Source organism: Carcharhinus amblyrhynchos, chromosome 14, assembly GCF_965287045.1.
Source record: "Carcharhinus amblyrhynchos chromosome 14, sCarAmb.v2.hapA, whole genome shotgun sequence".
Classification (NCBI taxonomy): Eukaryota; Metazoa; Chordata; class Chondrichthyes; order Carcharhiniformes; family Carcharhinidae; genus Carcharhinus; species Carcharhinus amblyrhynchos.
This window is the reverse complement of record NC_137337.1, coordinates 64,497,295-64,511,401: the sequence shown is the minus strand read 5'-3', so window position 1 is coordinate 64,511,401 and position 14,107 is coordinate 64,497,295. Positions and strand designations below refer to the sequence as shown.

General features: G+C 45.8%; 1 protein-coding gene across 2 annotated transcripts in view; it reads left to right on the top strand.

Moving 5' to 3' along the window:
* Window positions 1–14,107, top strand: part of tyro3 (TYRO3 protein tyrosine kinase) — a 98,892-nt gene that overhangs the window by 41,124 nt on the left and 43,661 nt on the right. For both annotated transcript variants that reach the window (XM_080203013.1, XM_080203012.1), the window contains 2 exons: window positions 1,862–2,057; window positions 7,967–8,109. In XM_080203013.1, the coding sequence (XP_080059139.1) occupies window positions 1,862–2,057; window positions 7,967–8,109 (339 nt within the window). The remainder of the gene's footprint in view (window positions 1–1,861; window positions 2,058–7,966; window positions 8,110–14,107) is intronic.

Below are 14,107 nucleotides of genomic sequence, written 5' to 3'. Positions count from 1 at the left end.
TCTGTCATTGCTTTTCTGATTTTCTTCGACTGAAGCCTGAAAGAAACTATTCCATTCTGTGTAATTTTAATTGGTGGAAAGGTAACTTGCTCAGAAGTTGAAACTTGGGAACCAGTTTGAGTGAGCAAATGAATGTGACCATCTTGTGTTTTTGGGTAACTGCTGACGTGTGTTAATATACTGACAGAACACAATACACACTGAGTCAATGCTAACACTTATTCCATCTGGTACTGAATGGTTTCTATGTTTATTTGCTTCAGTTCCTGTGCATGTGGGGGCTCAGGATGTTGTGTACCTTTCACCAATAGCAACAACAGCTTGCATGAAGGGAGCTCCTTTAACTTGGTGAAGTGCCACAAGGTGTTTTGCATCAGCCTAAAGCAGGAAAGATTGTATTGTATTATTATACTGGGGTGTGAGACAGTGTCAGTGACGGAGGGACTGGAGTGTGAGAGTGTGTCGGTGACGGAGGGACTGGAGTGTGAGACGGTGTCGGTGACGGAGGGACTGGAGTGTGAGGCGGTGTCGGTGACGGAGGGACTGGAGTGTGAGACGGTGTCAGTGATGGAGAGACTGGAATGTTGAGGGTGTGTCGGTGACGGAGGGACTGGAGTGTGAGGGTGTGTCGGTGACGGAGGGACTGGAGTGTGAGGTGGTGTCGGTGACGGAGGGACTGGAGTGTGAGGCGGTGTCGGTGACGGAGGGACTGGAGTGTGAGACGGTGTCAGTGATGGAGAGACTGGAATGTTGAGGGTGTGTCGGTGACGGAGGGACTGGAGTGTGAGGGTGTGTCGGTGACGGAGGGACTGGAGTGTTGAGGGTGTGTCGGTGATGGAGGGACTGGAGTGTGAGGGTGTGTCGGTGACGGAGGGACTGGAGTGTGAGGGTGTGTCGGTGATGGAGGGACTGGAGTGTTGAGGGTGTGTCGGTGACAGAGGGACTGGAGTGTGAGGGTGTGTCGGTGATGGAGGGACTGGAGTGTGAGGGTGTGTCGGTGATGGAGGGACTGGAGTGTTGAGGGTGTGTCGGTGACGGAGGGACTGGAGTGTGAGGGTGTGTCGGTGATGGAGGGACTGGAGTGTGAGGGTGTGGCGGTGACGGAGGGACTGGAGTGTGAGGCGGTGTCGGTGACGGAGGGACTGGAGTGTGAGGTGGTGTCGGTGACGGAGGGACTGGAGTGTGAGGCGGTGTCGGTGACGGAGGGACTGGAGTGTGAGGCGGTGTCGGTGACGGAGGGACTGGAGTGTTGAGGCGGTGTCGGTGACGGAGGGACTGGAGTGTGAGGCGGTGTCGGTGACGGAGGGACTGGAGTGTGAGACGGTGTCAGTGATGGAGAGACTGGAATGTTGAGGGTGTGTCGGTGACGGAGGGACTGGAGTGTGAGGTGGTGTCGGTGATGGAGGGACTGGAGTGTGAGGGTGTGGCGGTGACGGAGGGACTGGAGTGTGAGACGGTGTCGGTGACGGAGGGACTGGAGTGTGAGGTGGTGTCGGTGACGGAGGGACTGGAGTGTGAGGCGGTGTCGGTGACGGAGGGACTGGAGTGTGAGGGTGTGGCGGTGACGGAGGGACTGGAGTGTGAGGGTGTGTCGGTGACGGAGGGACTGGAGTGCGAGACGGGGTTGGTGACGGAGGGACTGGAGTGCGAGACGGTGTCGGTGACGGAGGGACTGGAGTGTGAGGGTGTGTCGGTGACGGAGGGACTGGAGTGTGGACAGTTTTGGAGTACTGTTCTAATCGTTACTGCTGTGCCTCTGAATGCTCAATGAACCTGCTGCTTGTTCTGATATTGTAGACAGTGAATATTGTATTTTGGCTGGAATTTAACGTAATGTACCTGTTTCACTCTCTCCCTCCAGGTTTTTGATCCCAACAGGGTGAATACTAGTTCAACTGCCAACATATCTTTTGAGGAAACCTTTCCTGTCCCACCGTTCAGGCACACAATCAGAGGCCTGAGCGCATTCACACCCTGTCTTGTGCGACTCAGCTGTAGTAATGAAGTGGGGCGGTCTGAGTTCACTGAGTGGGTTCGTTTCCAAACATCTGAAGCAGGTGAGGTGATTCACGGTCAGGTATAGAAACACAATGGATCAAATGGACACGTGGTCTCGCCAATGTTAATATTTCAATTCATTCACAGAATATAGGCTTCACTGGCGCGGGCATCATTCATTGCCCACCTGGATTGTGGAGTGATCCATCTTGAACACAACTGAATGGCCCTGCTGGTCCATTTCACAGAGAGAGACAATAGAATCTCTACAGTGCAGAAGGAGGCCATCAAGTCTGCATCAACTCTCCAACAGAGCATCATCCTCATGCCCTGATAGAATCATAGAATCCTATAGTACAGAAGGAGGCCGTTTGGCCCATTGAGTCTGCACTGACTACAATGCCACCTTGTCTCTACAACCCCATGTATTTACTCTATTAATCCCCTTAACCTATACATCTTGGGACACTAAGGGGAAATTTAACCTAAATCGCACATCTTTGGACTGTGGGAGGAAACCAGAGCACCCGAAGGAAACCCACGTAAACTTGGGGAACCTCCGCACACACTTCATCCAAGGCCGGAATTGAACCCGGGTCCCTGGCACTGTGAGTGCTAACTGCTGTGCCATCGAGCTGCCCACTTCATGGCAGCAAAGGATTAACCACATTGCTGTGGGTGAGGCGTCATGTAGAATGGCAGATTTACTTCCCTAAAGGATATGAGTGAAGCTGTAGCAGCACACTCACGATGACATATTGGCTTTTGTTTACATTCCAGATTGATTTAATTTAGATTAAAGTCCCCAGCAATCACGATGGAATTTAAACTTATCTCACTGGATCAGCAGTACCATTGGATTATGAGGCCTGTAACATAGCCGTGCTACCATACCCAAGGGTCTCTGAAGTTGTTTGTTTGATGAAGGAGCTCCATAAATTGTGTTTAAGCAGTCAGTGAATCTGTTGTGTGTGTTAGGGCGTAATCCTCCCAAGGGTAATATTGCTAATGAAAAATCTATTTTGGATAAAGCCTTTCCTGACCTCGGGTTGTCCCAAAGTGCTTTCCAATCAATGAAATACTTTGGATGTGTGGGCACTGTTGCACCACACCAAATGGTCAAAACACAGAAGGATGCTGGTGCCAGCTCTTTGTAAGAGCAAGGCAAATAGTCCTCCTTCCCAACTCTGGCACACAGTGGTTAGCACTGCTGCCTCACTGGGTTTAATGTTACATCCTAATGTGACAACTGACTTATTATTGCACCAGGAGTGTCAGTGTAAATTACGTGTCCATACCTCTGCAGTGAAATTAGAACTCATGTTCTTCTTACGCAAGGTGAGAATGTTCCGCACTGAACCACAACTGACACCAATTTGGCAAAGATATTGGGGTAGAATTTTTTCTTTGTGGACACGGGGAGAACATGCAAACTGGTGGATGATGAATCTGGGAAAGGGTGTGTAGATAGTTTGAGCCATGTTGAGATCAAAAAGGAGGAGGTATTGGAAACATTAAGGTAGACAAGTCCCCAGAGCCTGATGGAATGTACCCCAAAATACTGAGAGAGGCAAGGGAGGAAATTGCTGGGGCCTTGAGAGAAATTTTTGTATCCTCACTGGCTACAGGGGAGATCCCAGAGGACTGGAGAATAGCAATGTTGTTCCTTTGTTTAAGAAGGGTAGTAAGAATAATCCAGGAAATTTCAGGCTGGTGAGCCTTACGTCAGTGGTAGGGAAATCATGTCTCACTAACTTGATTGAGTTTTTTGAGGAAGTGACGAAGATGATTGATGAGAATAGGGCAGTGGATGTTGTCTACATCAATAAGGCCTTTGACAAGGTCCCTCATGGCAGACTGATGCAGAAACTGAAGTTACATGGGATCAGAGGTGAGCTGGCAAGGTGAATACAGAACTGGCTTGGTCATAGAAGATAGAGGGTAGCAGTGGAAGGGTGCGTTTCTGAATGGAGGGCTGTGATAAGTGGTATTTCTCAGGGGTCAGTGGTGGGACCTTTGCTGTTTGTAACATATATAAATGATTTGGAAAAAATGTAACTGGTTTAATTAGTAAGTTTGCAAATGACACAAAGGTTGCTGGATTTGTGGATAGTGATGAGGATCATTAGAGGATATAGATAGGTTGGAGGCTTGGGCAGAGAAATGGCAGATGGAGTTTAATCCGGACAAAGGTCTAATAAAGATGGAAAATATACAGTAAATGGCAGAACCCTTACGAGTATTGATAGGTAGAGGGATCTGGGTGTACAGGTACACAAGTCATTGAAATGGCAACGCAGGTGGAGAACGTAGTCAAGAAGGCATACAGCATGCTTGCCTTCATCACCTGGGGCATTGAGTTTAAAAATTGACAAGTCATGTTATAGCTTTATAGAACCTTAGTTAGGCTGCACTTGGAATATAGTGTTCAGTTCTGGTCACCACACTACCAGAAGGATGTGGAGGCTTTGGAGATGGTACAGAAAAGACTTACCAGGATGTTGCCTGGCATAGAGGGCATTAGCAATGAGAAGAGGTTGGAGAAACTTGGTTTGTTCTCACTGGAACGACGGAGGTTGAGGGGTGACCTGATAGAAGTCTACGAGATTGAGGGGCATGAACAGAATGGGTAGTCAGAAGCTTTTTCCTAGGGTGGAAGAGTCAATTACTAGGGGGCATAGGTTTAAGGTGCAACGGGCAAGGTTTTTACACAGAAGCTGGTGGGTGCCTGGAACTTGTTGCCAGGGTTGGTATGGAAGCAGATACAAAGTGATTTTAAGGGCCATCTGGACAAATACATGAATAGGATGGGAATAGAGGGATATGGTCCCCAGAAGACTAGGGGGTTTTAGTTCAGTCGGGCAGCATGGTCGGTGCAGACTTGGAGGGCCGAAGGGCCTCCCCCTGTGCTATAATTTTCTTTGTTTACACAAGCAGTCACCTGAGGCTGGAATTGAACCTGGGACCCTGGGCTGAGAGGCAGCAGTGCTAACCACTATGCCACCATGTTACCCCATGTCAAGGGCAGATGGTTAGATTCTGTTTTGTTGGAGATGGTCATTGCCTGGCACTTATGTGGTGTGAATTAGAAATCCAAACCATTTCTAATGGGAAAAAGATTTACCACTCACATTGCCTGATTCACCTTACACCTGCACCTTCTGGTTATAGCTATTGGAAACAGGATCCCTTTATTTACTGCATCAAAACCCTCAGTATTTTAAACCTCTCTATCAAATTTCCTTTTAGGATGTAGATTTTGTGGCACACCTTTGCAACCTGCGCATTTTTTCTCTTTCAGAGGTGTGGACATTGTTGGCAAGGCCAGCATTTGTTGCTCATCCCTAACTGACCTTGAAGTGAGCCCAGTTTGGCAGGCCAATGTACCCTGAGTGGGGGACTTCAATATCCATCTTAAGAGTGGCTCAGTAACACCACTACAGACAGAGCTGGCTGGCTCCTAAAGGACACGGCTGCTAGACTGGGTTTTCAGCATGTGGTGAGGGAGCCAAAGAGGGGAGAAACCGACGAGCTCATCCTCACCAACCTGCCTGCTGTAAATACATCTGTCCATGACAGCACTGGTAGGAGTGACCACCGCACAGTTCTTGTGGAGACAAAGTCCCGTCTTCATATTGAGGATACCCTCCATTGTGTTGTGTGACACTACCACTGTGTGAAATGGGATAGATTGTGCTTGGCTCTGGGCTTCCATGAGGCACTGTGGGCCAGCAGCAAAAGCAGAATTGTATACAACCACAGTCTGTAACCTCATGGCATATCCCCAAGCTTACTATTACCGCTAAGCCAGGGATCAACCCTTGTTCGATGGAGAATGCAGGAGGGAATGCCAGGAGCAGCACCAGGCATACCTAAAAATGAGGTGTCAACCTGGTGAAGCTCCAATGTAGCACTAATTGTGTGAGGAAGCAGCACACAATACACAGATATTCCACAACCAATGGATCAGATCAAAACTCTCCACATCCTGCCACATCCAGTCACATTGATTCTCACTTTGGGTTCCCCCTGGGCCACGTAACTCCTGACTTCATTAAAGCAACTGGTCAAACATGGACAAAGGAGCTGAACTCAAAAGATGATGTGAGAGTGACTGCCCTTGACATCAAGGAAGGTGATTGTGGTTGTTGGAAGTGAATCATCTCCGCTCCAGGACATCACTGCTGAATTTCCTCATGATAGTGTCCTCTGCCCAAACATCTTTGTTTGGCATGGTGGCACAGTGGTTAGCATTGCTGCCTCACATCTTCAAGGGCTCTGGGATTCAATTCCAACCTCGGGTAACTGTCTGTGTGGAGATTGCCCATTCTCCCCGTGTCTCTGTGGGTTTCCTCCTGGTGCTCTGGTTTCTTCCCACAGACCAATATGTGCAGGTTAGGTGGATTGCTAAATTACAGCTTACTGTCAGAGTGATTAACGGTAAATACACAGGGTTACGGAATAGCGGCTGGGTGGGATTGTTGTCAGTGCAGGTTCGATGGGCAGACTGGCCTCTTTCTCCACTATAGGGATTCTATGAATCTATGATTTTCAGCTGCTTCATCAGTGACCTTCCTTCCATCATAAGGTCAGAAGTGGGGAAGTTTTCAAATGACTGCACCATTTGCAACCCCTCAGAAACTGAAGAAGTCTGTGCTCATACACAGCAAAGCCTGGAAAACATTCAGGCTTGGGCTGAGAATAAAATCCACGCCGCACAAGTGCCTGTTGAGATGGAGGACAGAAATTCAATCAAAGTCTTCAAAAGGGGATTGGCTCAGAGTTCAAAGGAGCAAAGTATTTCAGGGGAACAGGATCAATGTCTAGATGGATTTCTCTTTGAAATGCCAGCAACAACTCAATGGGTTGAATGGTCTTCATACATGTGTTTCATTGATTCTAACCACGGAAATTATCAGGAGAACTGGAAACTGTAGACCTACATCCTGGGAAAAGTTGTGGGGGGGGTGAAAGCTGCGGAGTCCACATGCTGTCGGCAGCAATGGACAGGACTAGAAAGCATGAAATTTCCATTCTGAAATTAGGAATGGACGATGGTTTGAGCCAATAAAGTGAATCCCATATCTGGGAATGGACGATGAATGGAATCCATGTGGAGTCCTGACTGTGGAGATAGATGGGAGGAAATCCATGTGGACAGAATGCTGACGTGGAATAGCCAGACATACTGCATTGCATAAAGTTTCATTCAAGGACAATGGAAGGCACAGCGTCTGTACACTAACTGCATAGTCTTCAGCCCCATTGAGGTTAATACTACGAGGAGAGGGTAAAGGCAAAATGCTGCAGATGCTGGGATCTGAGGAGAGGAATTCATAGAACTGAAATGGAGAGAAACCTTGTGAAAACCCAAAACAGTGGAATATATTTGATCAGTGTTGGGGTATATCAGCATTGCTGCATCGGTACCAGTATCAGAGCTATGGCTTCAGAATTGTGCCACCAATGTACTGTGGCACCATGCAGGTCTCTGTGTTTGCATCATGGATCTGCAGCCACGTCTGTGGCAGGGATTTCAAGGGGAGCCATGCTTGGGTCAATGCTGTAATGCCTTAGTCTGGCAGTCCCTGTGCTGTGAACCAAGAAGTCAGCTCACCTTCTCTAGGGCAACCAGGAATGGGCAATAAATGCTGGCTGGCCAGCGATGTCTATGTCCCATGAATGAATAAAAAAGGCAAGTACGTCACCGTCTGCATGGGGGAGGTGGGTAGCAACATGCATCAGTCCTGGTATTGGGGTCAATAGAGTCGTGGGATGCCATTCTTTCTGATGTGGTGTCTAATCACAGCAGAGAAAGTAGTGTAGGAAACAGAAGCAGTAGAGCTTGGTGTCAGATATCAAACTCAAGGTGGGTGGCACACTCTGTTACAAAGTCTTGTTGAGGTTGCAACCTTGTAGTGATGGAGGTGATATCACCCCACTGACATGCGGTTTCCTTCTGTCATAGCTCCGAGTGCGCCACCACGGAATGTCAGTTACTTCTACAATGGATCATCATTGGTGGTCTGGTGGTATGAGCTGGCAGCATGGGATGTACACGGTATTCTACTTGGATACATCGTGGAGTGGAGCAGGCAAGATGAAAAAAAGGTGGTGGTTTATATATATCTGTCCCTCCGTAATGATATATGAAAAGTATTGTGTGTATTTACTGTTGGTGTTTATTTTGTTCATGGAATGTGGGCATTGCTGGCTGGGCCAGCATTGATTGACAGTCAACCACATTGCTGTGGACCTGGAGTCAGATGGAGGTCAGACCAAGTGAGGATGACAGATTTCCTTCCCAAAAGGACATTAGTGAACCAGTTGGGTTTTTATAACAATTGACAATGGTTTTACAGTCATCAGTAGAGAATTTTATTGAATTCAAATTTCACCATCTGCCATTTTGGGATTTGAACTCGGGTCCCATGAGCATTACCCTGGGTTTCTTAATTACTGGTCCAGCAACAATACTACTACGGCACTTCCTTCCTGTGTCACGTTCTTGGACAATGACTTGTTTATTCAATAACTAGTACTCACTTCTCATCATAGGGGCACAGTAGAGTCAAGTATTGTGACGCCGTCATCTTAACATGTTTTCCAACTCCATTGCCTCAGGAAATCTGAGCCGTATAGCAGTTATTTCCAGGAACATATATGTTTTTCTCCCCCTCCCCACACACTGCTCTGCTACCTTTTTGAAAATCCCTGACGCTTGTTGTCTTTTTGTTTTTATTACTTTGTTTTTCCTCTCTCTTTAATGACTCTTCTTTCCCCTCATCCTTCCATTTGCTTTTTGCTTTTATTCCCAATCCCATTCTTCTCCCAGAACTCTATGCCATATTCACCATTGTTCTGTGCGATTCTAACAGGTGCTCATTTTTCTTTCCTTCCCCAGTCAAACAAATTAATTTCAGAACTCTCATCCTTATTAATGAGTCCCTCCATGGGCCTTGCCCTCTCCCTATTTCATTAATCTCCCTCAGCCCCACAAACCCTCTGAGATATCTGCACTAATCTGATTTTAACCTCTTGAACACCTCCAATTTTAGTCGTTTCGCCACCGGTGGCCACACCTTCCGGTTGCCTCTGCAAGGTATAGGAAGTTCTTCCACGCGCAGACTGATCAATAACATATGGAAAGATCTCACTTCCCTCCCTCTGAACCATGCCTCTGGTTAAAAAAATAGTGAACCAACACATTGGAAACAGTCTTAAAACATTAGCTCTGTTTCTGTTTCCACAGATGCTGCCAGACCTGCTGAGTTTTTCCAGCATTTTCTGCTTTTATTTCAGATTTCCCGCATTGCAGTATTTTATCAAATTGGAACCATTAATATGTCAAGGTTTTGGAACGCCTGTCTTTGTTTATTCATGATATGCATGGACCACCATCAGGGATTAATGCCCAAAGAGGAAAATATATCCCTAATTACCCTTGAGGAGACCTGGTGAACCAGCTTCTTGAATGCAGCTGAGTGGCTCGCTAGACCATTCAGAGGGTAGTTAAGAATCATAGAATCCTACAGTGCAGTAGGAAGCCATTTGGCCCATCGAGTCTGCATCGACCACAATCCCACCCATGCCCTATTCTCATAACCCCATGCATTTACCCTAGCTAATCCCCCTGACACTAAGGGGCAATTTAGCATGGCCAATCAACATAACCTGCACATCTTTGGACTGTGGGAGGAAACAGGGGCACCCGGAGGAAACCCACGCAGACATGTGGGGAGAACATGCAAACTCCACACAGACAGTGATCAAGCCAGGAATTGAACCCAGGCCTTTGGCGCTGTGAGGCAGCAGTGCTAATCACTGTGCCATAGTGCCACATTGCTAAGTGTCTGGAGTCACGTGAATACCAGACCGGGTAAAGACAGAGGATTTCCTTCCCTGAAGGATGTTAGTTGAACCAGATAGTTTTGTACAGCAATCTGATAGTTACATCGTTACGGAGACTAGTTTTTTCTTCCACACATATTTAGTTAAATTTAATTTCTGCAGTCGCTGTGAATTTGAATTCATGAGTGGGATTTTACTAGCCTTGAATGTCCCAAAACTGTAAAATCCCACCTAAGGTCAATGAACCTTCCCATGCTCCGGCCCTCACCTGCTCCGATGATAAAATTCCAGCCCATGTCTCCGAATCATTTAGCCAGACTTCTGGATGACCTGCCCATGAATATAATCACTATGCTTTTGTACCCTATAAATATGATGCAGCACTCTCTATATCCTAATCTGTAGATAAATAACTATTCATTAGATCTGCCCAAACTGAGATGATGGCCCCCCTGTCCTGGCTGTAGTGACTGACTCTGATACAGCTTCCAGCTAGTTGCATGTACGGTTGGGTAGACAACATAAAATTGTTCATAATTTGGCACTGATTAATGTTAAATTGCTAGTCTCTGCAGAGAGATAATTATTTTGTCAGTAAAACCTCTCATTCATTTAGTTGAAGCATTTTCCTGCGATTGGGTGGAGAGGCAGTGTTTAGATAAATTAAAGGACCTGTAACCTGTACTCTACATGGATGGGGAGTAATCTGAAGAGACAGTTCTTCAATTTGCATTAATTCTGCACTGACCATGACCTGCAAGTGTTGGAGGGAAAGGTCATAAAGGTTGTCCAGTCTGTTCCATATCTAATCGGTGCTCTGAATCTGGGACGACCAGATTTAGATTTGGAGTTAAGGTCCTCCTAAGATCATGGAATAGATTACAGAATCCCTACAGTGTAGGAAGGGCGCCATTCGGCTCATCAAATCTGCACCATCTCTCCAACAGAACATTGTACCTGGGCTCTATCCCTGCAACCCCACATATTTACCCCACTAATCCCCCTAACCTATACATCATGGGACACTAGGGGAAAATTTAGCATGGCCAATCCATCTAACCTTCACATCTTAGGACTGAGAGAGGAAACTGGAGGAAACCCACACAGTCACCCGAGGTTGGAATTGAACCAGGTCCGTGGTGCTGTAAAGGCAGCAGTGCTAACCACTGTGCCACCCCTAAATCTTCTAACCCGCACAGAAATTATCACTGGAGTATTTGACTGGACATGAGATTATCCACATTGCCCCATTTTGCACTAGTATGTACAAATGTATGAACTGAGGACAGTTCATACATTTGGTCCCACAAATCTGCTCCACCATTCAGTAAGATCGTGGCTGATCTGATTGTAACCTCCCTGATAACCTTTCACCCCCTAGTTTTATCAAGGTTACCCCCTAGTTTTATCAAGGTTCTATCTAACTCTGCTTTAAGATATTTTTTAAAAACCTCTATTTCTAATCAATTACTTTTGAGAAAGAGAGTTCCAAAAACTCATGGTATCTTGAGAGAAAAAATTCTCCTAAATGTCTGTCCTAAATGGGCGACCCCTGATTTTTAAACAGTGACCCCTAGTTCTAGATTCTCTGACAAGAGGAAATGTCCTCTCCACATCCATCCTGTCAATACCATTTAGGGTCTTAGAAATGTCAATCAAGTCACCTCTGATGCTTCTAAACTCCAGTGGATATGGGCCTAGCCTAGAAATCATAGAAACCCTACACTGCAGAAAGAGGCCACTTGGCCCATCGAGTCTGCACCAACCACAATCCCATCCAGACCCCATCCATTTACCCGCTAATCCCTCTAATCTACGCATCTCAGGACACTAAGGGGCAATTTTAGCACGGCCAATCAACCTAACCCGCACATCTTTGGACTGTGGAGGAAACTGGAGCTCCCGGAGGAAACCCACACAGACACGAGGAGAATGTGCAAACTCCACTCAGACAGTGACCCGAGCCAGGAATTGAACCCAGGTCTGTTCAACCTTTCCTCAAAGACAACTCTCACATTCCAGCTTTGGTCTAGTAAATCTTCCCTGAACTGCTTCTAACACATTTACATCCTTCCTCAAATAAGGTGACAAATACTGTACACAGTACTTAGATGTGGTCTCACCAGTGCCCTATGCAACTGAAGCGAAGTCTCCTTACTTTTGTATTCAATTCCCCTCACAGATGTTAATTCTATTAGCTTTCTTAATTGCTGTAGCTGTATTAGACTTTTGTGATTCATGCACTAGGATCACCAGATCCCTCTGCATCTCACAACCCTGCAATCTCTCACCATTTAGATAATATGTTTATTTTTTATTCTTCTGGCCAAAATGGACAATGCATATTTGCCCACATTATGCTCAGAATTTTCACACCCCCCTGGTGGATTTTCCCATGGCAAAGGCAGTAAGCTATTGGTTTTTGGTGTGATCTTCCAGTCTAGCCAAAGTCAATAGCAATTTGTGTGGCTGACTGGCCTCTCTGCAGGGGCTTGACTTCAGTGGGACTGGAAGAGTCTGCTGGTAGGAAAGGTCAGAAAATCCAGCTCAATACTTAATTTGCCAGTTCTTTGACTACTCACTTAACCCATCCATATCCCTTTGTGGCTTCTTTATGTCCTCTTTACTTATGTCTTTCTTTACTTTCTTACCTATCTTTGCGTCACCAGCAAATTTAGCAACCATACCTTCAGTCCCGACATCCAAGTCACTTATATAAATTGTAAAAAGTTGAAGCCCAGCACTGATCTCTGTGGCACACCACTCATTACATCCCGCCAACCAGAAAAAGACCTACTTATGCCAACTCTGTTTCCTTTAGCTAGTCAATCTTTTATCCATGCCAATATGTTACCCCCTACACCATCAGCTTTATTTTCAACGAATTGTCATCTTATCAAATGCTTTCTGGAAATCTAAGTACAGTACATCCACCAGTTCCCCTTTGTCCATACTGACTCCTCCTTAGAGCTCCAATAAATTGGTTAAATATTTAATAAACATATTGACTTTTCCTGATTGCCTTAAATTTTTCTAAGTGCCCTGCCGTAACATTTTTAATAACATTTTCAACATTTTTCCTTTGACAGATATTACGCCAACTGACTTGTAGTTTCTTGCCTTCTGTTTCCCCTTCTTTTTGAATAAGGGAATTATGTTTGCTGTTTTCCAATCAATTAAGCCCTTCCCTGAATCAAGGGAATTTTGGAAAATTAAAACCAAGGCATCAACTATGTCCTTAGCCATTTCTCACAAGGCCCTAGGATAACCCAGGCACTTGTCAGCCCGAACGCAGTACCACTTCCCTGGTGATTGTCATTTTCCTGAGTTAGAATCATAGAATCCTACAGTGCAGAAGGAGGCCATTCGGCCCATCGAGTCTACACCGACAACAATCCCACCCAGGCCCTATCCCTGTAACCCAATGTATTTACCCTAGCTAGTCCCCCTGATGCTAAGGGGCAACTTAGCATTTCCAATCCAGCTAACCCACACATCTTTGGACTGTGGGAGGAAACCAGAACACCCAGAGGAAACCCCCACAGACACAAGGAGAATATGCAGACTGCTTAGACAGTGACCCAAGCTGGGAATCGAACCTGGGTTCCTGGCGCTGTAAGGCAGCAGTGCTAATCACTGTGCCACCATGCCACCAGTTCCTCCCTTCCTGATTTGGTTATTTCTAGGTTGTTACTTGTATCCTCTATAGTGAAGACTGATGCAAAATACTTGTCTAATTCATTTTCTATCTGCTTATTTTCTATTATTAATTCCTTACTTCCTATAGGACCAAAGCTTACTTTGTTAATTCTTTTCCTATTTAAATATTTCTTACTTTCCATCTTTCTATATCCAGCTAGCTTTCTCTCATGCTCTAATTCTTCCCCTTTTATCCATCTTTTTGTCATTCTTTGCTGTTCTTTATATTCTGTCCAATCATCTGGCATGCCACCTGCCTTTTCATGATTATGTTTTTTCTTTCGGCTTGATTCTGTCTTTAACTTTTTATAATTAACCACAGATGGTAGGTACTCCCCTTGGAATTTTCTTTCTCATTGAAATGTATCTATTCTGTGTATTTTGAAATATCCCCTCAAACATCTCCCACTGCATCTCTCTTGACCTCATTTGCCGGTTCTTTCTAGCAAGCTCTGCTTTTATGCCCCTGTATTTGCCCATATTTAAATTTAAAATACTAGTCTTGAACCCAATCTTATGTCCCTCAAGCTGAATGTGAAATTCCATTATGTTGTGATCA